This window comes from Nuphar pumila, chromosome 16, assembly GCF_984573655.1.
Source record: "Nuphar pumila chromosome 16, dmNupPumi1.hap1.1, whole genome shotgun sequence".
NCBI lineage: Eukaryota > Viridiplantae > Streptophyta > Magnoliopsida > Nymphaeales > Nymphaeaceae > Nuphar > Nuphar pumila.
Window position 1 is genome coordinate 80,425,704 of NC_143264.1, and position 22,050 is coordinate 80,447,753.

General features: G+C 35.4%; 1 protein-coding gene across 4 annotated transcripts; it reads right to left on the bottom strand.

Moving 5' to 3' along the window:
* Positions 1–4: 4 nt before the first annotated feature.
* On the bottom strand, positions 5–20,105 carry LOC149813802 (acyl-CoA-binding domain-containing protein 4-like). Of its 4 annotated transcripts, none has more exons than XM_089991778.1 (14): positions 19,948–20,105; positions 18,902–19,020; positions 18,628–18,705; positions 18,428–18,541; positions 18,226–18,292; positions 17,954–18,015; positions 17,246–17,385; positions 16,998–17,124; positions 2,773–2,887; positions 2,564–2,652; positions 1,250–1,333; positions 680–1,000; positions 545–604; positions 5–461 (listed from the first exon to the last, which is right to left on the bottom strand). In XM_089991778.1, exons 2-14 carry the CDS (start codon positions 18,983–18,985, stop codon positions 258–260), a joined length of 1,545 nt encoding a protein of 514 aa, XP_089847904.1. In that variant the 5' UTR covers positions 18,986–19,020; positions 19,948–20,105; the 3' UTR covers positions 5–257. The 4 variants fall into 4 exon arrangements, with proteins under 4 accessions (XP_089847904.1, XP_089847905.1, XP_089847906.1 ...); XM_089991779.1 differs by having other exon boundaries at positions 19,892–19,967; XM_089991780.1 differs by lacking the exon at positions 19,948–20,105 and adding an exon at positions 19,373–19,388.
* Positions 20,106–22,050: the final 1,945 nt, after the last annotated feature.

Sequence of the window (22,050 nt, forward strand, 5' to 3'; positions counted from 1 at the left end):
CATAGACGAAGCAACTTTATTGAGTCAGTAAAAAAAATTGATACACCACATGGAAAATAATTCACATTTACTGTTACAAACTCATGAAATAGGAAGCCAATTAAGCTGAATAATATTGGTTTCATGTAGGTCACAACGAGGGGCTATTTTGCTACAAGAAATTCAAAAAATGGGGGGAAAAAATCAATGGTGGTAGCAGTTTATCCTGCTCAGCACAAGTTCGATGAGTATTAGGTAATTTTAGCTGATATGAACTTTCAGTATTTTGCATTGTTATCATCCGGGCTTCCAGGAGTGCCTGCCATCCATTGCCAAAGCCCTCCTGATCTTTTCCTCTGAATGGAAGGATCTGTGGGCATTGGATCTTGTCTGGACATGGACAACTGGTTCTGAAGCAACTGTAGCTCCTGTTGTAAAGACTGTGATAACTCTAGTTTTTTCTGCATATCAGATATCTGGACCTGCCAAACATCATAAACAAAACTTTACGGGCCATTTTGTTTGAAGAACAGCTCCCCTTGTATGCAAGAAAGACATTTAGTACCTCTAGTTTAATGCACCTTGATCTCTCAGCAGTTAGCTGCCCTTGGACTGATCGCAGTTCCTGAGAAACAGCAATCAGGAATTAGAAAATTCCAAAAGATCAAGATCCACATAAGCTGTTGAAGAACGTAGGTACCTTGGAGAGTTCAGCATAAGTCTGATTCTTCTCATCAAGCTCACTTTTTTGTTTGGAATTATTTGTCAGTGCTTCAAATATAACTGATTGCAGCAATTTGATTTCTGCAGAAAGAGAATCCTTTTGTGCTGCAGCATCTTGTTTGGTGCTTTCATGTATGATTTCCTTTGATGTCTCCTTAATACTTGAGGAATCCACCATTTCTCCTTTTTCAGTTAATGCATAAACAGCTTTTACAGAAGCTGCAGCAGCTGCTGCTGCAGGTGACTGAAAAATCTTAGGCTGAGGAGCATTTTGCAGCATAGGCTTCAAAACAGTTACCTGGGGCAGAAAGACGTCTTAGAGTATCCTGGGAGTATCTTGAAAATAAAATGCATATAGTTCATTTCCCAAACTATCTTAGATTTTTCAGAGGAAGCTTTTCTGTATGTTTGAAGAGAACAGTTGTGTTTCAATCCAACAGCATTCTGCTGAGAGTGTTGAAGTATGAAAAGAAACATAACAGGAATGATCTACATGTATTAATTAGCAACCATTAAAAAAAGCAGAAAAATGTTATTTTTGGTTTACCTCATTGTTGTATTTTCCATTATAGCCTCCAAAAGCAACCAAAAACTTCTCCCCTTGCGATGACAATGTGGCAAGGGTGAGACCCTATCAATCACAAAGTTTTCGAGAAAAAAATTATTTTCAAATTAGTCAAGTAGTTAGGTAGGCAATGCATAATAATGGTAATTACAAAAAGATGAAACATTCAACACCAAAACAAATAAATGAATGTAAACTACAAAGAAACTCTAGGCACAAGAAGGATTGATGACATGATTCTTGCCAAGACACAAATACTGCAGTAGGCATAAGAATACATGTCAAATCAATCCTTTCCAATTTTTTTAGAGATTGGTGCATTATATTATGAAACATAACAAAGAAAATATCCATTTTAAAGAAACAAAAAACTGTGGCTTATACCTATCCAATGCTTCATACTAAGCAAAATCAGATGGAGGGTAACAACTTAAAAAATACTCAAATTAAGCAGACCCATACGAAGCTGGGAATCCATATGGGACCAGCAAGTTGAACACACTGCTGTGAAAAGAAGTGTTTCCTATAAGGTAGAGATAAGTAATGATGACAAAATAAGAAACTTCTAACTTCAAGGCAACAAAGAAAGTTGTAATACCTGTTGCAAAAAGGACAAACATCGGACACTAAAAAAATGTAGAAGTCAAAGAAACAAATCATGATTCTACTAGGCGTGCAATGTTAAAGACCAGCATGGAATTAACAAAAAAGTTGGTGTCTCTATTTGAAAAGTAGAGTACCACCTTACAGTTGGCATCACAAGATCTTGCCAATTTTCACCTGACTTAATAGCCAATCATTTTCTAACATATTCAGAGCGAATACCTAACCTAAAAATAGAGAGAAAAAAAAGTCCATAAACCTTTAAAGAATGTTTTAACAAATAAAACTAACAAAGAACATTTGATAATAGTTAGAGGAAAACTCAAGGACATGTACATAGCTGAAGAAAGATAAGATAATACCCATAAACTATTAATTTACTATGTCAGATTCTAATTTCAAAAGCCATAAAAGTTTACCTTACAGGAAAACCAAATTTCTAGCCACAGAGTAACAATTCCACTGAACAAAAGCATCATCAAACCGTACTTGTGAATCTGAAATATTGACATGTATGTTTTCTGAAGAACAAACAGAAGTCTTTTTGTGGTTTTGTATCCCCATTTTAACATTCAATTGTTTTCAGCTACTCAATATGTAATTTAACTCAAAGGAAGCCAATACTACTGCATATCTCTCAATCAAAAGTTCATTTATACATGTCTGAGTTTATGAGAAGCCATAGAAAATAACCTCACTGGCTATTGGATCCTGATCCTTGACATTAGTCACCACTGACCAAACAAGCTTAGACAATCTTAACATAAGGGTATCTTGAGCACCTGAACAATTGAATCATTTAGGGGTAAAAATAGCAGTCATTGATACATAAAGAAGCCTCAGAAAGCAGCAGATAAATTGTAAAATCAAAACCAATTTCCATGATAACACCCTCTATGTACCAGACTTGTTGTCCCCACCACCAACAATGTACCAATTTTCGCCAATAGTGGCACCTGCATGACTAGCCCTAGCACTCACAACTTCACCCCGAATATGTGGCTGGGACCATTCCATCTGAAGCACAAATTTATATTGAAATTTTAGTTGCAAGATTTACCTGAGTTATGGATATTATTGCTATATAAGGTCATCCAAAATGAGTACAAACTTAAAGAGGCATCTAGAGTCTAGAAAACCTAAATGATAGTAGGTATTTTGCTGTGACAGATAAATAGCTAACCAACTAAAGCAGAAATTTCTGAATTATGGTTATTATTCCTAGATAAGATCATCCAAAATGAGTACAAACTTAAAGATACATCTAGAGTCCAGAAAACCTAAATGACAGTAGGTACTGTGACAGGTAATAGGGACTAAACAACTAAAACACATAATGAGAGGGAGAGAAACAACCAACTAGCCGTTAGACATGCCTAACGGCTAGCTGGCTCTAACAGCTAGTTAGAAATAAAATAAAAAATAAGAAACAAAAAAATACATTTTAAATATAATATACATAATACATATATATGGGTAAATATTGGCTACTAATGAAGGTAAGGAACTAATGAGTATAAATCACTTTTTTCTTCAAAAATTTCCAATCTTTTGTTGTTCAAATGTTACAGATGTGATCTACATGGTTTGTTTAGTAGGGAATTTGTTTTGAATCATGTGATTATGACAAGTAATTAGGTTTTTAAAGGGGTCCAAAATCAACGGCCCCACAATGTGCCAAAATTTCATAACTCAAAAGATCACATTTTTACATCAGAAAAACACGATCCACGGCTTGATCATTAGCAAACAAACCATGTTGAACACATCTATCTGGTTAGATTGAGTCTATACAACTTGCACCTATGATTTCTAGCTCATTAGTTTCTTACCTTCATTAGTAGCAAATATTTTCCCCATATATATATATATGTATGTATGTATGTGTATATGTATGTATGTATGCATGTATGCATGTATGCATGTATGCATGTATGCATGTATGCATGTATGCATGTATGCATGTATGTATGTATATATGTATGTATGTATGTATGTATGTATGTATGTATGTAAATACAACAATATTTAACAGTATTAAGGTTATTTTAGCTAGCCTGCTCTGTCATTCTGCTGTTGTAACTTTTAAATCTGTTTTTGTCTATTTGCTATCAAAGTGGCACCTTGTCAGCTTAATCCTTTCCTTGTGCTTTTAGATGTAGGAACATGTATACATATGTACATACATAAATACAAACATATGGATGTGTTTATCTTTGTATCCTTGTCTTCTAGTACACAACTCCCATTATGAACCACGTATACCCCATGTTGTGTCTTGCATCCATGTCCATGTTTATGTAACATAAATTGGGACTTCGAACAATGAAAAATCCAAATTAAGAAGCATTTGTTGTAAATAAAAGATCACATGATAGGAAAAAATAACAAATCAGTATCCAAGGAAGAAGACAGAGGTAACATGAAGTCCTCTTATGCACATATAAAAAGCACTGGGGAGGAAAAGTATGACCCAAAAGACACAAAAATAGTATTTAAGATCATGATACAGACCATAAGAATGACTTTCCAAATTGCACTTAGCTAAAGAATGATCAGGAAGGTAGTCACCCTATTCAAATTTATGTTCCATGTGTTAAAAATGTATTCTCTTATATATATACATATATTATTTATTTATTTAACATATATATGCACACACACACACACACACACACATATATATATATATATATATATTCTATGTATGTGTATATACATTTCACATCATATACATAAATATATATATTTTCTGATGTAAAATACTTAATATGTATTTTTTATTTTATTATTAATTTTTGCTACTAGTTGTTGAGCTAGCCGTTGGGAGCTAGTGAGACTAGCCGTTAGGCACTCCAAATAGTTAGTTTTGGGTCTCTCAATCTCTTCTTCATTTTGTATATAAATAGGCTTTGCCCATTATCTTGTATGCTTCTTTGTGAGCATTTTATTAATAAAATTTATATTTTTTATGTGTTGGCCTTCTTGATGATTTGTATCTTGTGCCTTTGAGCATTTGTTTTTGCCCTTAGTGATTTCCCTTAGGAGCTTGTGCTTGGCCTTAGTGCCCATTTGTACTTCTGTATCTTGCTTCATTGTTTCATTTCATGGTATCAGAGGTATAGGCTCTTGATCTTATTGTACCTTTGAGGTTGGCCTTTGTTGAGATAATTGCTCCCTTGATCATGGTTCACAGTTCATCCAAGTTCGTTCTTGAAGTGGTGGTGCTCTTCCTATTGTTCATGGACCAAGTCTCAAGTGTCTATGACCGTGATCTCTTTCAAACTCAATGATTCCAATTATTTAATGTGAGCCTCTGCAATGGAAAATCATTGCAAAGTGAAAAAAAAAACTTTAGGGATATGTTTGTGGTACCACCATGGAACCTCAATTGAAGCTCACGATAAAAAAATGGGATCAAGTCAAAGCTCTCGATGAAGAAGAAAAAAAACTATTAAAGAATATCAACGCAAGATGGAGGATTAGGATGTGAAAAATGCATAAATCTTATCTTGGTTCATGAATTCCATGGAACTCAAGATTGCCACCAACATTGTCAAGTACAAGAAAGCTTGTAACGCATGGGTCTTCCCTAAAGGCATGTTCATTCAAAAGGACCTAGCTCGGCAATACTTTCTTGAAGAAAAAATTTGCACTACAAAGCAAAGAGATAAATGTGTAAGAGACTAATATGGTACCTTGTCCCCCTTGTGGGATGAATTGGCTTTGCTTGAACCCATATGGGAAGGTTCAGCAATTGAGATGAGACAGAAACAAATAGAGAAATAGCAACTTTTTCTCCTTTTTATTTAGACTTAGATCCGAATTTGAATAAGTTTTCTCTTCTTCATAGGACCATTGTGCCTCCTCTTAATATGACACTCGCCAAAGTATGGCAAGAAGAAATACGCCTTAGCATGTGCAAATCAAGTGATGAAGTTCTTGTTGTATCTAAGTCTGTCCACAATGTGAAAGCCTATAAACCACCTCATTTTGAAAGACAATACAATGGAGTAGGAGGAAGAACATTTTCTATTTTTGCAATGAACCGAGACACGTAAAACCAGAGTATCCCAAGCTCAAAAGAAAGCCTTTCTGAGTAAAGATTTTTCCAAAAGAGAGGAAGCAAGCAAGAAAGGAGGAGACCTCACAGACCTATCAATCTCTCAATTGGTGAAAGCACTTTCACAATATCTAAAGGCCTCCTCATCTACCTTTGGTGCCACTATATCTACCTCTTATCCTCCCGGTATGTTTTCTTGGATCTTAGATTTGGGAGCCTCCTTCTATAAGATGCCTAATGAGTCTCTCATATCCGATTGTTGCACCATACTTTTCATATGTATCTATCATCAATGAAACTTTTTAAAAAATTAAAAGTATTGAAAACCTAAAAGACTTCAAAAGATTAAAAAATTTCTTTATTCCAAAGGATAGAGTCATTCCAAAATTAAGTTAAAATCTTCTTTTGTTTCTCAAATATCATATTATGAATGTGAGATCTCCTCATCTCAAGTGTGTTTGGTGCAGTCTCCAGTTAGAAAAGTTGATTGGGCAAAGTCATAGAAGAGGAGATCTCTACTATATGAATTTTCTTTGTTTACCTAAAGACTTTTTTTGTAACTATGCGCAAGAAACTGATCTTGTTCTTTGAAATAGAAGATTAGGACACCCAAGTATGTCAAAATTATATCTTTTCTATTTTTGGAAAAATATTGTAAAGAAAAAGATTATGTAATGATTGTATACTTGGAAAAATGAAAATGCTTCCTTTAGGATCTAGAACTTTTGTGACTAAAGAACCTTTTGAATTTGTGCACTTGAGTCTATGGGGACCAGCTCCAATCATGTCAAAAGGAGGTTTCTCTTATTATATTATTTTTATAGATGATTATAGTAGATATATTTGGATTTATTTCCTTAAACTCAAGTCCAAAGTCTGGAATTTTGAAGGAATTTCACAATCTAGTTAAAAATCAATTCAAAAGCAATATCAAAATTTTTTGCTCCAATTTAGAGGGAGAATTTTTATCTAATGAATTTCAAAACTATTTGAAAAATCATGGTATTTCACACCAAAAATCGTGTCCTAAAATGTCTCAACAAAATGGAATTGCTGAAAGAAAACATTGTCATATCATTGAAATTATTAGAACTTTACTTATTTCAAAAGAAGTTCCTAAAAATTTTTGGGCCGAAGTCGCTCTCACCGCAATGTATTTGATAAATAAAATCCCTTCAACTTTAGAAAGCATCTCACATATTGAAAAACTTCTTAAAATTATCCAGGATTTGAAAAGATTGAGAGTGTAACGATGCAAGTGTTTTGTTTTTGTTGAAAAGCATGATAAACTACCTCCCAAAGCCATAGAGTGCTTTTATTGGTTATTTCAAAAATAAAAAAGGGTATAGGTGCTATGATTTGAAAAATGACAAACTTTATGTCTCTAGAAATGTCACATTCCTTGAAAATGAAAAAAGATTTGGTGCAAGAGTCTAAGGAAGATATAGAGTATGCCTTCTTATTTGACTTGTTGCCTAAAAACAACGAGACAATAGTTGATTTTGATTCTTGTGACAATGAGGTTGAAAATCTAAATAATAGTGATAATGTTGAACCTAATAATGTTGATATTCAACCTACTCATGAACTTCAACATTACTCTCGACAAAATGGTGAAAAAGTGAAAATCCTCCATGTGCCCTTGATAAATATAGTCAATCCCAAGAAGTCGAAGAACTTAGCTATAGGAGGTCTAAGCGCATCTCAAGACCCCCTAGTAGATTTGTCTCCTATGAATCATTCTCAACCAATTACAGTGTGTCATATATCTATTCATTCATATCATGCACCCTCATCCTATAGCTAAGCCAAGAATATAAAAGAATGGGTAGAAGCTATGAATTTAGAGTTAAAAGCTTTTCACAACGCTAAGACTTGAGAAATTCAATCCTTACCAGAGTTACCGGAAGCGCCTAAGTAAAGGGGGAAGCGCAAAACGTCGCGCTTCCGAAGCGTGAGGGGAAGCGTCCCCCTTTTTTGGGAAGCGCGCTTCCCTTTTATGGGAAGCGTGTTTCCCTTTTATGGGAAACACGCTTCCCATTTATGGGAAGCGCGCTTCCCCACGCTTCCCCCTCGCTTCCCCATTTTTTTATTTTTTTCGCTTCCCCTCGCTTCCGGTTCGCTTCCTAGGTCGCTTCCGAGATGGTTCAGAATTTTCTTCTAAGTGGTCCCACGCTTCCCCACTTCCTAAATTTTTGAAAGTGCCTCGCTTCCCGCTCCCGCTTCCCGTATCGTTTCCCGCTCCCGCTTCCTCGACTGGTAACTCTGATCCTTACCTAAGAGAAAGAAAACTATAAGATGTAGGTGAGTGTTTAAAGTTAAGACTAAAAGTGATGGGTCATTAAAAAAGTATAAAGCTAGGCTAGTGACCAAAGGATATTCCTGTCATAAAATGGTGTGGAAACCAAGATACTCCAAACTGAAATCCAAATGCCAAACCAAAAGACATTTGGATACAAACAAGACATTAAAACAAATATTATACGAAAATTGTGAATAAATGATTTCATTAATAATGAACATTAAAAATACAAAAAGAAAAAGACCGTGCTACAAAATACACTCAAACACTCAAAAATCTAAAAACTACCCATCACTCTCACAACCACAATATGCACACACACCTCATATATAGAGAGAGAAAAGAGAGGAAGAGATAGAGGAAAGAGAGTCCTCTCTAGCTGTTGGGCTAGGTCTAACGGCTAGATTGACTAGTCGTTGGACTAGATTCCAACGACTAGTATTAAGTCAACTTAAGTTGACTTAATAATATTATATAAATATATATACATATATATGTATGTACGTATATATATAGTATATTATATATACAAAAAATGTATAAAAAGGATACATTAATCTTAAGTTCTTAACAATTTCAAAGGATACAATATAGATTATGAAGAACCATTTGCTCCAATAACCCATATGACTAGTGTTAGGACTCTCATTGTCGTAGTCTTTATAAGAAATTGGCTCATATACAAATTAGATGTCAAGAATGCTTTCCTAACTGATGACTTCAATGAAGAGGTATATGTGGATCCTCTTCACAGACTTGGTATCGAGAAGGGTGAAGTTTTGCATCTTCATAAGGCCTTATATGAGCTTAAACAAGCCCCAAAGGCTTGGTATGATAGGTTTAATAAAGTAATGTTAGATTTTGATTTTAAATCTTGTTATATTGATACTGCTTTTTTGTGAAATCTACAAGCTCAAATGTTGTTATTTTGTAATTATATGTTGATGACCGAATTATCACTAGCAGTAACATAAAATAAGTAGAGCAGATCAAAACTATTCTTAAAGAAAAAATTGATATGTTTGACGTTGGTTTTCTAAGAATTTTTTTAGGTATTGAAGTTGCTTATTCTCTTAAGGAAATATATCTTATCTCAAATGAAATTTACCGCAAATATTGTTGTTCGATCAGGAATCACAAATGATAAAAGAGTGGACACACCTGAAGTTATCAATGTAAAGATGAGAGTTGAAAATGGGACTTTATTAGATCCAATTTCATATAGACAACTTATTAGCTCTCTAACTTATTTGTCCATAATTTGACCAGATATTACTCATGTTGTTTACAATGCTAGTTAATTTCAGCATGCGCCACCAAAAGTTCATATGAGTGCGGTGTTGAAGTCATCGGATACACGAAGAATATTGTTAAAAAAGGGCTTTTCTTATCCTCCTCTTCTTCTTTGATTTTGATCACATATACTAACTCTGATTGAGGTGAAAATCCTGATAATTGTCACTCAACTACCATGTTTTGTGTGTTTATAAGTGATTCTCTTATTTCATGGCAATGCAAAAAGTAGCATAAGGTGTCTTTGTCTTTTTTATAGGCTTAATGCAAAGTCATGGCAATTACCACTCTTGAGATTCTTTGGTTGAGAGCTCTTCCTTAAGGCATAGGAGTTGATATCTTGGAATCATCGAATATGTGTTGTGATAATAAGAGTGCAATATATATAACGAGCGGTTAAAAAATGTAATATTCATATGTAATGTATTTGTAGTTTAGTTATCTTTTTTAGTTTAGTTAGGAACTAGTTAGAATTAGGCTAGATTTTTAATTTGGACAATTTAGGACATGTTACTTTTTTACCATAGTCAAAAAGCAACATGTACTATTGGAGTCTTTGGACAGCTCCCTCCAGCTCTTTCCTTTATGCTCTATAAATATGGGGTTATTCCTCCTTGTAATATTAACTCTCTTGAGTGTGGGTTTTCCCACTTAAATGATATATAATTTTTCCCTCTCTTGTTGTGTATACTCTTTTGAGTATTTCGGTTATTGTGAGTGTTGAATGAACCATTGTGTTCATTGAGAGAGATCTTTTGTGAGCCTCATTTGAAGCTTCATTTGTGGGCTTCATCTTCTTACATGGTATCTGAGCTACGGTTGTGATCAAGCTATTAATCTTGGTGCATTGGGAAGTGTGTCACTCTAGTTTTGAAGAAGAAAAGACGTTATTCCTCAAGTATATATAAAAATGTGTTCAAGCAAAGCTTGGAGGTGTGCTTGCATCTACCATTCGTGGTAGAGTATATCTCTCTTCTCAACTCTTGTTATTTACTTCTTTCTTCTTCTTCTTTTTTAAGCCTTGTAAAATGGATGGCAATGATAACGTTGTTAAAATGTACTCCATATATATATATATATATATATATATATATATATATATATATATATATATATACCCGATAGGGGTATTTTTGTAATTTCACATAGTTGTTTTAGAAAACAACTATTTTTATTTTTTGTTAAAATGTAATTTCCTTTTTTATTTTTTCTTTTATTTTTTTTTTGTTTTTTTTAGGAACCAAAAGGGGCTCCAACCATAGAGTCGTTGGATCCCCCAACGGTCACAAATGTGACAGTTGGGGGCTCCCAACGACTCCATGGGAGCCCCATTTTGGGCTCTTCTTTTGAGGCCCTTGGCCCTCCTTTTCCTTCCACTCCCTCTTGTATAAATAGGGGTGAACCCCATGTATGTATGCATTCTTGAGAGCTCTCTCTCTTTTCAATAAGAGGCTTTTTATATTGTTGCCTTCTTAAAGGCTTGTGTTTGTATTGTCCCTTAGTCGACTTGTGATATTGTCTCTTTTATTCATTGTTGTAAGTGTTTATAAGCACTCTTTATATTTCCGCAATATCTCCTTACAAACGTCACCATTAAACCCATCAAGCTTAATGATTCAAACTACGTCACATGGGCTTCAATCATGAAGCACCTAATATGGGGAAAGGGGTCGTGAGGATTAATAGATGGAACCGACTTGGAATCTAAACTAATCCTCAAAGATCGAAGGTGAGAAAGAAATACCTCTCACGGAGGTAGAAAAGACTAAAGTTATTACCACTTATGAGAAAAAATCAAAAGAATGGAGGATGGGACACGCCAAGATTATGTCTTGGCTCATAAGTAGCGTGCACATAAAAAAATGTTCAAGTCTTGCAAAGTTTGAACATGCAAATAATGTGTGAAACTATCTTAAGAGAATGTACTCTCTTAAAGACATTGCACATGTGTGCAATTTGCAACATCAAGTTCGAAATATGCTTCAAGGGGACAAAAGCATTAGAGAATACTATAATAGTTTGTTCAAATTGTGGGAAGAGTTGGCTCTTTGGAACCAAAGTGGCATTGCCCACAAGATATCGAACTCTGCCAAAATCAAATGAATGCATAACACTTTTTTCAATTTGTCAATGGTCTAAGATCGGATTTTGAAGCTACTAAATCTATTCTTCTTCATCGAGGAAAGGTTCCCTCAAATAGAGGATACTATAGAAGAATTGAGCATGGAGGAAAATCGGCTCAAAAGTAGAGTTGTCAAAAGTGATGATGACTCGGTTTTAGCCGTATCTAGATCGGGAAATCATGCTTGCACCTACAAACCTCCAAACTATGGAAGAACAAATGACGAAAATGGTTTTGAGAAGAGAAAAGTGATTTGTTACTACTGTTGTGAGACAGGATATGCAAAAACTTACTGTCCAAAACTGAAGAAACCATATAAAAAGAAGGTTGCCTCTGTCGGACCTCTGCAAGAATCCAATGAATCTTCCATTGGAAGTATGTCTCTAGCACAACTAGTGGAGACACTTCAACCACTACTCAAGGGAACATCGTCCTCTACTGGAGTCACAATCTCTTCCATTAGCACCTCAAATCCAGGTAAATCTCTTTGGCTTATGGACTCATGTGCTTCTTTTCATATGGCCCCAAATATTAATGTCTTATCTAAATGTCATAACTCGAATGGGTCAAATGTGTTTACAACTGATGAAACATCTCTTGAAATGGAATTTCGAAAACTCAAAAAGGTTTTGTATTCCATAAGTTAAATATATTCCTAAACTAAATTTAAATCTTTTATTTGTTTCACAATTAACTGACCATGGATGTAATGTTTTCTTCTCCTCTCATGAATGTCGAGTGCAGGATCACCAGTCAGGGAAGCTGATTGGGGAAGGCCATAGAGAAGGCTTATACTACATAAATTTTTTAAACATACCTAAGAATACATTGTGTTGTAATGTTCAAAAGGTTGACTTAGACTTATGGCACAGGACACTTGGACATCCTAGTGTATCCAAGCTCCAGTTATTTCCAAAGATGATTTTTTTTTGTAATTTTGAAACTTTTAAATGTGAAAAATGTATTATGGGAAAAATGAAAAGACTATCGTTTTAAGAAAGAACCTTTGTCTCTTCTAGACCACTAGAATTAATACACTCAGATGTATGGGGCCCGACACCTATTAGCTCTGATGGTGGCTTTATTTATTATGTAATTTTTGTAGATGATTTCACAAGACACGCTTGGATATATTTTCTTAAACACAAATTTGAAGTCTTTTCACACTTTCAAATATTTCATCAGCTAGTTAAAAATCAATTCAAAGATGACATTTTAATTTTTCGCAATGATTAAGGGGATAATTTTTATCTAAAGAAATTAAGGATTACTTAAACTTGCATGGCATTATACATAAAAAATCATGCCCTTATACCCCTCAATAAAATGGGTTAGCAGAAAGAAAACATATCATAGAAACAACAAGAACCCTACTTATTACACATCAAGTACCAAAGGTTTTTTGGGCCGAAGCCACATTAACTGCAATTTATCTTATCAATCGGATGCCATCATCTTCCTTAAACCACAATCTCCTGTTGAAAAACTTTTTAAATAAATCCCAGATTACTCTAGGTTAAGAGCTTTTGGGTGCAAATGCTTTATTTTTTCAAACAAAAATGATAAATTCTCTCCTCGTGCTATTTCATGTGCCTTTTTAGGGTATGCAAGTCATAAAAAAAGCTATAGATGCTTTGATCACAAAACAAGAAAATTATACGTTTCAAGGAATGTATCCTTCCTAGAAAAAGAAAGTTTTTTCGAAAATATAAATTCTAAAGAAATAGATGAATATTCTTTCCTATTAGATCTAATTCCAGAAATTGTTGAAGATGCTATAGAAAAAAGCTCGAAGAATAACTTGATATGACAAATCTAGAAATTTTTAGTAACCCTTTTGATTGCATTCAGTACTCTAGGCGAGGTAATTTAGAGAAACCTTGTGCTCTCAAAAAATACACTAAAGAACAGGAATAAGTATCCACTAGGAAGTCATCGAGAGTCTCTAAAGCTCCCAGAAAATTTGTCATACGAGTCTTTTTCACTAAAGTATCAAGCCTATATTGTTTTGATACACTCCTATGTAGAACCCTCTAACTATAATACAACAAAAGATCAATCTGAATCGGTTGAAGCAATGATAGTAGAATTAAGAGCCTTAGAAAAAGCAAATACTTGGACTATCCAGGATCTTCCATCAAGAAAAAAGTCTATCGGATGTAGGTGGGTGTACAAGGTGAAAACCAAGAGTGATGGCACTCTTGAAAGGTTTAAGGTTTGTTTAGTTGCCAAATACTATTCCCAAGAATATGGAATAGACTATGAAGAAATGTTTGCTCTGGTTGCTAGAATGACCACAGTTAGGATCTTGATAGCTCTAGCATATTCAAAGAAATAACATATATACCAAATGGATGTTAAAAATGTGTTCCTTAATGAAAATCTAGTAGAATAAGTATATATGGAACCACCATCTCGTATTGACATTCTTAAAGGAAAGGCTCTTTGATTAAAACAAAGCTTTATATGGGCTTAAGCAAGCCCCAAAAGCTTGGTATGATAGATTTAGCCAAGTTATGATTGATTTTGGTTTTCAATTTTGTCTTACTAACACAACGTTGTTTGTTAAGAATTCTAATGCAGGTATCATCATTCTTCTTCTCTATGTAGACGACATGATCATCACTGGAAGTGACAAGCAGGGAGTTGATAACATTAAAAAATTTCTCAAAACACATTTCGAAAAGAGTGATTTGGGTTTTCTAAAAATTTTCCTTGGTATAGAAGTTGCTTATTCTTCCAGAGGCTATTTGCCAACTCAATATAAATTTGCCTTGGAAATTGTTGACAAGTTTGATATCACAGACGAAAAGCAGGTTGACACTCCTGAAGTTATAAACATCAAAATAAAGATCGATGATGGAGAATTACTTGAAAATCCATCACCTTACAGACTTGTTAGAGCAATGTCTTATCTCTCTATTACCAGACCTGATATTGCACATGTCGTCCACACAACAAGTCAATTTCAGCATACTCCTATCACTGTTCATATGAGAGCCGTTTTACGCATTATACGATATATCAAAACTTCAATCTTTCGAGGACTTTTTTTGTCTGCTTCTTCCTTCGTTCGATTTGACTGCTTATACTGATGCAGATTGGAGAGGTGATCCTAATGATCGACACTCAACTAGTAGGTTTTGTATATTTTTAGGTGAATCACTGATTTCGTGGAAGTGTAAGAAGCAACAAAAAGTTTCTCTCTCATCAACTAAAGCTGAATACAGGGCAATAGCTACAACTACTATGGATGTAGTCTGGCTAAGGCGTTTGCTTCATGACATAGGTGTTGAAAGTACAGGAGCATCAAGACTATACTGCGATAACAAAAGCTCTATTTATATTGCCAGCAACCGGACATTCCATGAACGCACCAAGCATATTGAAATGGATTGTCACTATGTACGAAAGGAGTTCCTACATGGCACCATTGATCTACCATATGTTTCATCAAAAGATCAACTAACACATTTCTTTACCAAACCTCTCGTTGCTCCTAGATTTTACTTTCTCTTGAACAAACTTTCAGTTATCCAACCGTAAGTTTGAGGGGGAGTGTTAAAAAATGTAATATTCATATGTATGTATTTGTAGTTTAGTTATCTTTTTTAGTTTAGTTAGGAACTAGTTAGAATTAGGCTAAGCTTTTAATTTGGACAATTTAGGACATGTTACTTTTTTACCATAGTCAAAAAGCAACATGTACTATTGGAGTCATTGGGCTCCCAACGGCTCTAGAGCCGTTGGGAGCCCAACAACTCCCTCCAGCTCTTTCCTTTATGCTCTATAAATATGGGGTTATTTCTCCTTGTAATATTAACTCTATTGAGTGTGGGTTTTCCCACTTAAATGATATATAATTTTTCCCTCTCTTGTTGTGTACACTCTTTTGAGTATTTCGGTTATTGTGAGTGTGTTGAATGAAGCATTGTGTTCATTGAGAGAGATCTTTTGTGAGCCTCATTTGAAGCTTCGTTTGTGGGCTTCATCTTCTTACACGAGCAACCATACCTTCCATGAGCATAAAGCTCATAGAGATGGATTGTGACTATGTTCAGAAGAATACTTGAAAGGAACTATAGATCTTCCTTATGTTTCTTCAGAGTTTCAACTTGCAAAATTCTTTGCCAAAATTTTGTGGCTACCAGGCTTTTTGTTTCTCCTTAGCAAACTTCTGGTGATCTTACTGTAAGTTTGAGGAGTGTTAAAAATGTACTCTTATATATATATATATATATATATATATATATACACACACACACACATATTCTATGTATGTGCAAATATGTATTTTGTGTATAATATATATATATATAAATATATTTATTTTCTGATGTAAAATATTTAATATGTATTTTTTTTTATTACTTTTTGTTTTTTGTTACTAGCTGTTGACTTAGCCATTAGGACTTAGGAGTGCCTACTGGCTAGTTAGACTAGCCATAAGGCAATTCTAAAGGCTAGTTTTGGGTCTCTCAATCTTCTTTCCATTTTCTATATAAATGGACTCTTCACAAATCATCTTGTATGCTTCTTAGTGAGCATTTTATTAATAAAATTTATATTTTTTATGTGTTGGCCTTCTTGGTGATTTGTATCGTGTACCTTTGAGCATTTGTATTTTCCCTTAGTGGCTTGTGCTTGACCTCCATGCCCATTTGTACTTTCTGTATCTCCCTTTATTGTTTCATTTCACCATGATCAGTTGAAGAAAGACCATAGTACCCACAACCTGAAACGTGCAATAAGAATGATTGCCCATCTATATTAATTAAATTTTATTATAGATCTCCTTGAAGTACAGATCCTAGGTGTTTTATGATTAGCTTACGTTTGCGAGCTCTACTGAAACTGAAACTGGTTGGTTGTGATATTGGATGAGAAGAACACTCTGAGAAAGAAAATGAAGCTGAGGAATAAGGGTAGGCGCCTCCATCTTAAGTCAAGTGTTTCTGATGTGTGTACCTATATGCATGTGTACATCCAGGATTTACAAGAGGGATCAATGTTGCTCTCAAGATTCTTTTGGTGAACATCTGCCAAAATATGCAACAATTAGGGTAATTGCATCCATTTTAATCTGTCATGCTCTTTCTAGTTTTATCATACTTTTTCTACTTCTCATCACATGCACAAATCCATTAGACTCCACCAATTAAACAGGAAATTCTGGATTAACAACCATTATCCAAATGATTAAATGGCAATCATCATATGAATGACTATAGTTAGGTTTGAGCTTTCACAAACGTGAAAAAAAATTCAAATACCATATGTTGAAGTGAAAAAGCAGAAATCCCAAATTGTATTTACACTACTAACTATTATAGGTAATGGAACTTACTGTGGGCAAATCCAGTACATGAAGATCATTAAAACATGTTGAATGTGAACAACCACCAAAAATCAGAAGGTACCGCTCTGCATGCACTGTCGCTTCATGATCAAATCTTGGCAAGGGAGGCTCCTGACTGCAGAAACGAGTATCTATAAGCAATGGGACTTCGAATAGAATAACAGGCTTGATAACATTCTGCGAAAAAATGAAATTTTATTAATAACATATTTTGAAGAAAGAAGGTAGCATCTCACGTTGTTTCCACTGTATCCCAATGCATTCTGTCCAAGTCAAGAATGTGGAGATCATTCAGAAGCTGCCCTTTAGCCCCTTCACCACCAAACATGATCAATCTAGAACCAACCTGTGTGACAGATTGGCCCCCTCGATTTACCTGAAGTGAACCAAGCTCACACGATAAGCAATTCAAAGCTTTCAAGGTGTACGTATGTGCAGGCATGCTTGCAGGGTGTGCATATGTGAATCCAGGCATGCTTGCAGGGTGTGCATATGTGAATCCACACATGCTAGAAGGTGTGTGTGTGTGTGTGTGTGTGTGTGCATTCACATGCATGCTTGTGGGGGTGTATGTGTGTGCACATGCAGGCATGCATGTGTATGTCTTCACACACATTTGAATGTGTGTATGTGTAGGGGTGCATGAATGGGTGTGTGTGTGTGTGTGTGTGTGTATGGGTGTGTGTGCAATTAAGAGGTTTTGCTTTTCTCCTTCAGTAAGAGAAGCAGATTCATAGCTTTCAGTAAGCAACATAGACAGAGAATTTGAGAAAACAAAACTTAAGAATACAGCAAGGAGGTTAAATGAAACAAAGGCTGTTTGCAGGACTAGAATTGAATGGAAACTAGATAAAGCGCAAATTCCATAATGCCAGGGAAACAGTGTCATTTGTCTATCATTCAACTAAACCAAACTAAAAGCGCTGACAATTCTATGACCTTACCGGGATTTTCCCAGATGTCTTAACAATGCTCCAGCAGTGAGTATCCACATCAATTGATTGAACTGCTTAGAACCAACAGTTTACAGCAAAAATAGTTGATTAATTAACTAGAGAATAGTTGAAATCAGAGCCTTATTGGCAGGAGACATAAACTGGATCAAGGGAACTACATGAAGTGAATGAGGCTGATAAGATGGATATATTGGATTATGCATGGTCAAAGAATTATTGGACTTCTATTCAAGCTGGACTTCTACTTTAAAGAAACAAACCTGTCACGGTATCATCAGAAGTTTTCATATATCCTCCTACAACTAGAAGTTTACTTCCCCACTTCACCTGCAAGGGAAAAAACAGGGGAAACGCATAAGAGTGCACAAGGTAATGTACAAAGGATGTTAGGATTCTCCCTCCAAGAAACACTGAAGAAAGTACTGTCTACATATAAGGTAATAGATTAATTGTAATACTAACCACACAATGTCCTGCGGAAGCAGGGAATAGTTTAGGAGTACCACCATCCCGGTGGTCACCTTGATCAAATGTTGGTTTCAATGCAGACCATGTCAAAGTTTTGAAATCAAGAACCTGGGCAAAGTTATGGGAATATCATGAGATACAAACAGAGAGATGCTTGAATACAAAGAATTAAAACATTAATCCTTTTACACTACATGTATATCAGACAGATATCTCCCATTTCGACTACCACCAATCACATATAGTTTTTCCTGCACTATTGCTGCTGCATGCTGCATATATTTGAAATGCAATGGAATACATCAGTACGCAATACATGAACAAAAAGAAATAAAAAAAAGAGAAAAAAAATTGCACTGCTTGTAAATCAAGACCAATTGCATAATATAGATATGCCTACTGAGACAACTGCACCAAAATTAAAGCTGAAACCAGAACAGAACATCAATCAATCAATCGTGTTAAAACCTTGTAACGAGCCGGCGGCCGGGAGCCAGATGTGGGGAGTGGTATCCACTGTTCATAAGGAATTGATGGCTGGAAATCTTCCATAAGAGCCTCTTTGCCTATCCCCTCTTTTCACATAGCTACAGATGATGAGATGCACAATCACGAAAAGAACAAAAATAACCTTCGAAATTGCACAGGAAAATGACAGCGTGAAATTCCATATATGAAAATGAAGGTGATTGAAGTGTAGCCATCAAGATGACTGACCAGAGACCATGTTTCTGATAGAAGAAAGGATGCTTCTGATTTGTTGCCAAAACACCATCCAGGGAAAGGAAAAAGAACTAAAGAAAACTGGCTATGGACAAATTAGGCTAACAAAGACACTGAGACTCGCTTAGTTAGTTACCCAAACAAGAAAAGTAATCCCACAAATAGAATAACAAAAAACTAAAACCTAACATAAACGAGAAGGTTTATATCTCTCACACCAACATAACCATGAAGAAACACATTCTCAGATTGTCTTCTGAGAATTGGGTCCATCTTTGACACTAGATTTGGCAATCTGGGATCTGAGACAAGCATTTCGGAGCTCGACGTCGCGAGAAACGCAATGTGGTGCACAAGATAACGCATCTCACAGCTTCCAATTCAATCAGAAAGTATCCATCTAGCCTTTTCCAACTTCGGTTTTGTTCTTTACTAATTAAATCTCGTGATTTTCCTTTGTTGGGTTATCAAGATATGAAATGGGCAATGCCCATCATAGCAAAAGATCGCAAAAATGGTGATCGACAAAGAAAACGAAACTTCCCTAACAGAAAATATTACAATGTAGTAGGTCGGTAGCTGATGAATCAAGAAGCTCAGTCATTTCAAAAACCAAACAGGGTTACAAGAAACTCGTGTATTTGCATAATTGGGGATAGGTATATAACAAATCTACAAAGAAAGCAAACTAACAAGGAAAATTTTTCTATAATAACATCAAGAAGAGTTCCCCACCTAAAAAAACCATAAAGAAAGGAAAAAGAAAAGGATTTCGGTAGGAAAAATCGTACCAAGGAAGATGGTGGTGAATTACGAGAGAAATTCTTCGATGGTGGCTTGATGGTGTGAAGATTCAGACGAGGGTAACGACTCTGGAATTCGTGTAACGCGCGTGTTCGGATCGGACGGGAGGCTTCACTCGAAGCTCACAGATCTACAGTTCAAAGTCAAAGGTCGAACTTGAACGTACACTACACGCTTAGTCGGTAGGCCTATCAACGGGTTGGATCCGAGTGGATCCGGAATATGGCTCTTAACGGGTGGGGTTTGTGCCGGATCAGGGCTTACCCAAACCCATCCAAATAACAACCAGTGAGTTTCGGGTACCTGACCCGGATCATGTCAGGCCAAGAAAATGAATCCCAACCCAGACCCATATAATTTAAAATGTATTTAAAACGTATATTTACAGTAAAAAATACATAAAAAATATTCAGGTCAGGCAGGACAGGTTGGATATCCAGGCAAAATTATAACCCAAGCCTGACCCACATGTTACTCAAGTTGGATCCAGGTCAACACAAATAATGTTCGGATCACATTTTTTATGCCATAACTGTGCATTCGTGTTCAGGTCCGGTCGGAATTCTAACAGAAACCTGATCCATTGACAGCCCTAGTTGGACCATGGCCTGACTTGAGGTGTCAGTACCAGGTCAGGGACCGGTTCTGACAGACCTAGCATAAGCAGAGACTGATTCGGGTCAAGATATAGATATCCATACACCAGACATGGTAAAAAAAAATTTATGCCTTGGGTTCCAACTGGGTCGGCTTGGAAATTTCATAAATCAGACCTGGGTTCATATACTTCTTGGATCCAATGAGTCCAACATGTGTAACAAATGCGATTAGGGATCTCAACGGGTCGGATTCATTACTGAATCTGATTTAATTGGATCAAACTTAATCAGATTCAGATTCGGAGTTGCATGAAAAAAATATATAAAATCGAATCTGGAACCGCCTAGTCTAAAACCTGATATTTACAATTAATCTGATTCGGATCTTAGTTGGATTTGGATTTTAATTGGACTGGGATTCAAATTTCAATGCAAAATTAATACCAAATCCGAACTCATTTTTTAATGGGATCTAGATTTGCCTACTGAATCTAACTAATTGGATTCGGATTTGGGTCAGATATCGGGTTACATCTGACCCCGACATCCTAAATGGGACCTACTTAATTTGTTTTGAAACCATTATTGGTTCATATTCTTCATTTGTTATATATATTTTACATATTTTGTACATGCCTATAATTTTGAATTTTTTTCTCAAACAAACAATAGTTTTCGAAATATTGTGAGATTCTTGTGCCGAGGTTTTTCTAAGGGTACAATTTGTTGTGTTTTTTAAAAGTGAAAATATTGTTCAAAAGATATTGGCTTTGAGAATCTCATGACCTCACCAGTAAGTGAATCACACACAAATGATATTCACTATTTAAATCACTTTTGCTTTATGTGTCAATTCACTTTTCATAATACATATTTTATTGTTTTTGAGGTACCGTTCAAATGAGACTCACTTTTTAAAGTGTATTAAGAATTGAATCTCATGTGATCGAACCAAATGAATCCCAAGAGTGAGATTTGTAGCACTGATGTAAGCTTTTTAATGTTAAAAAAGTTCAATTTTGTCAAGCATGGAAGTCCAATTGCCTACATATGGCTGGTAAAGGAGTTGAATGAGCTGAGCTTGAGGTATTCAAGCTTGGCTCATTCTTGTGGTGAGCCAAGGGGAGTTCAAGCTCATCCTTAGTTAAACGAGCTGACTTGTTTATTAAAAAAATACATTGTTTTAGAGCTCGAATAAATAGGATTACAAAAAACATGTAAAATATATCTAAAATATTTCTTACTACCCAACGAGCTTATAAGAGTCAAGCTGAGCCGAATGCCTATTGTTCATATTCAGCTTGCTGAGCCTATTTTAAGAGTTAAAACGAGCACTTTACGAGCTGAGCCATCCAGCTCTACCTACAAATCTCCGCCTCTTACATGATAGGACACAAATGGGTTGGATTCAGAACACCTAAATACAGGGAGAATCGGATCCGAATAGAATTCAAAACAGCTAAAAATTGCAAAACCTCCATCCTGGATCCA

Coding starts and splice junctions, on each gene's coding strand:
- LOC149813802 (XM_089991778.1), bottom strand. CDS start 18,985: ATGGAAGATTTCCAGCCATCAATTCCTTATGAACAGTGGATACCACTC. Junction 18,293..18,427: donor CTTCCGCAGGACATTGTGTG/GTTAGTATTACA, acceptor TTTCCCTTGCAG/GTGAAGTGGGGAAGTAAACT. Junction 2,653..2,772: donor TGGTGGGGACAACAAGTCTG/GTACATAGAGGG, acceptor TCAATTGTTCAG/GTGCTCAAGATACCCTTATG.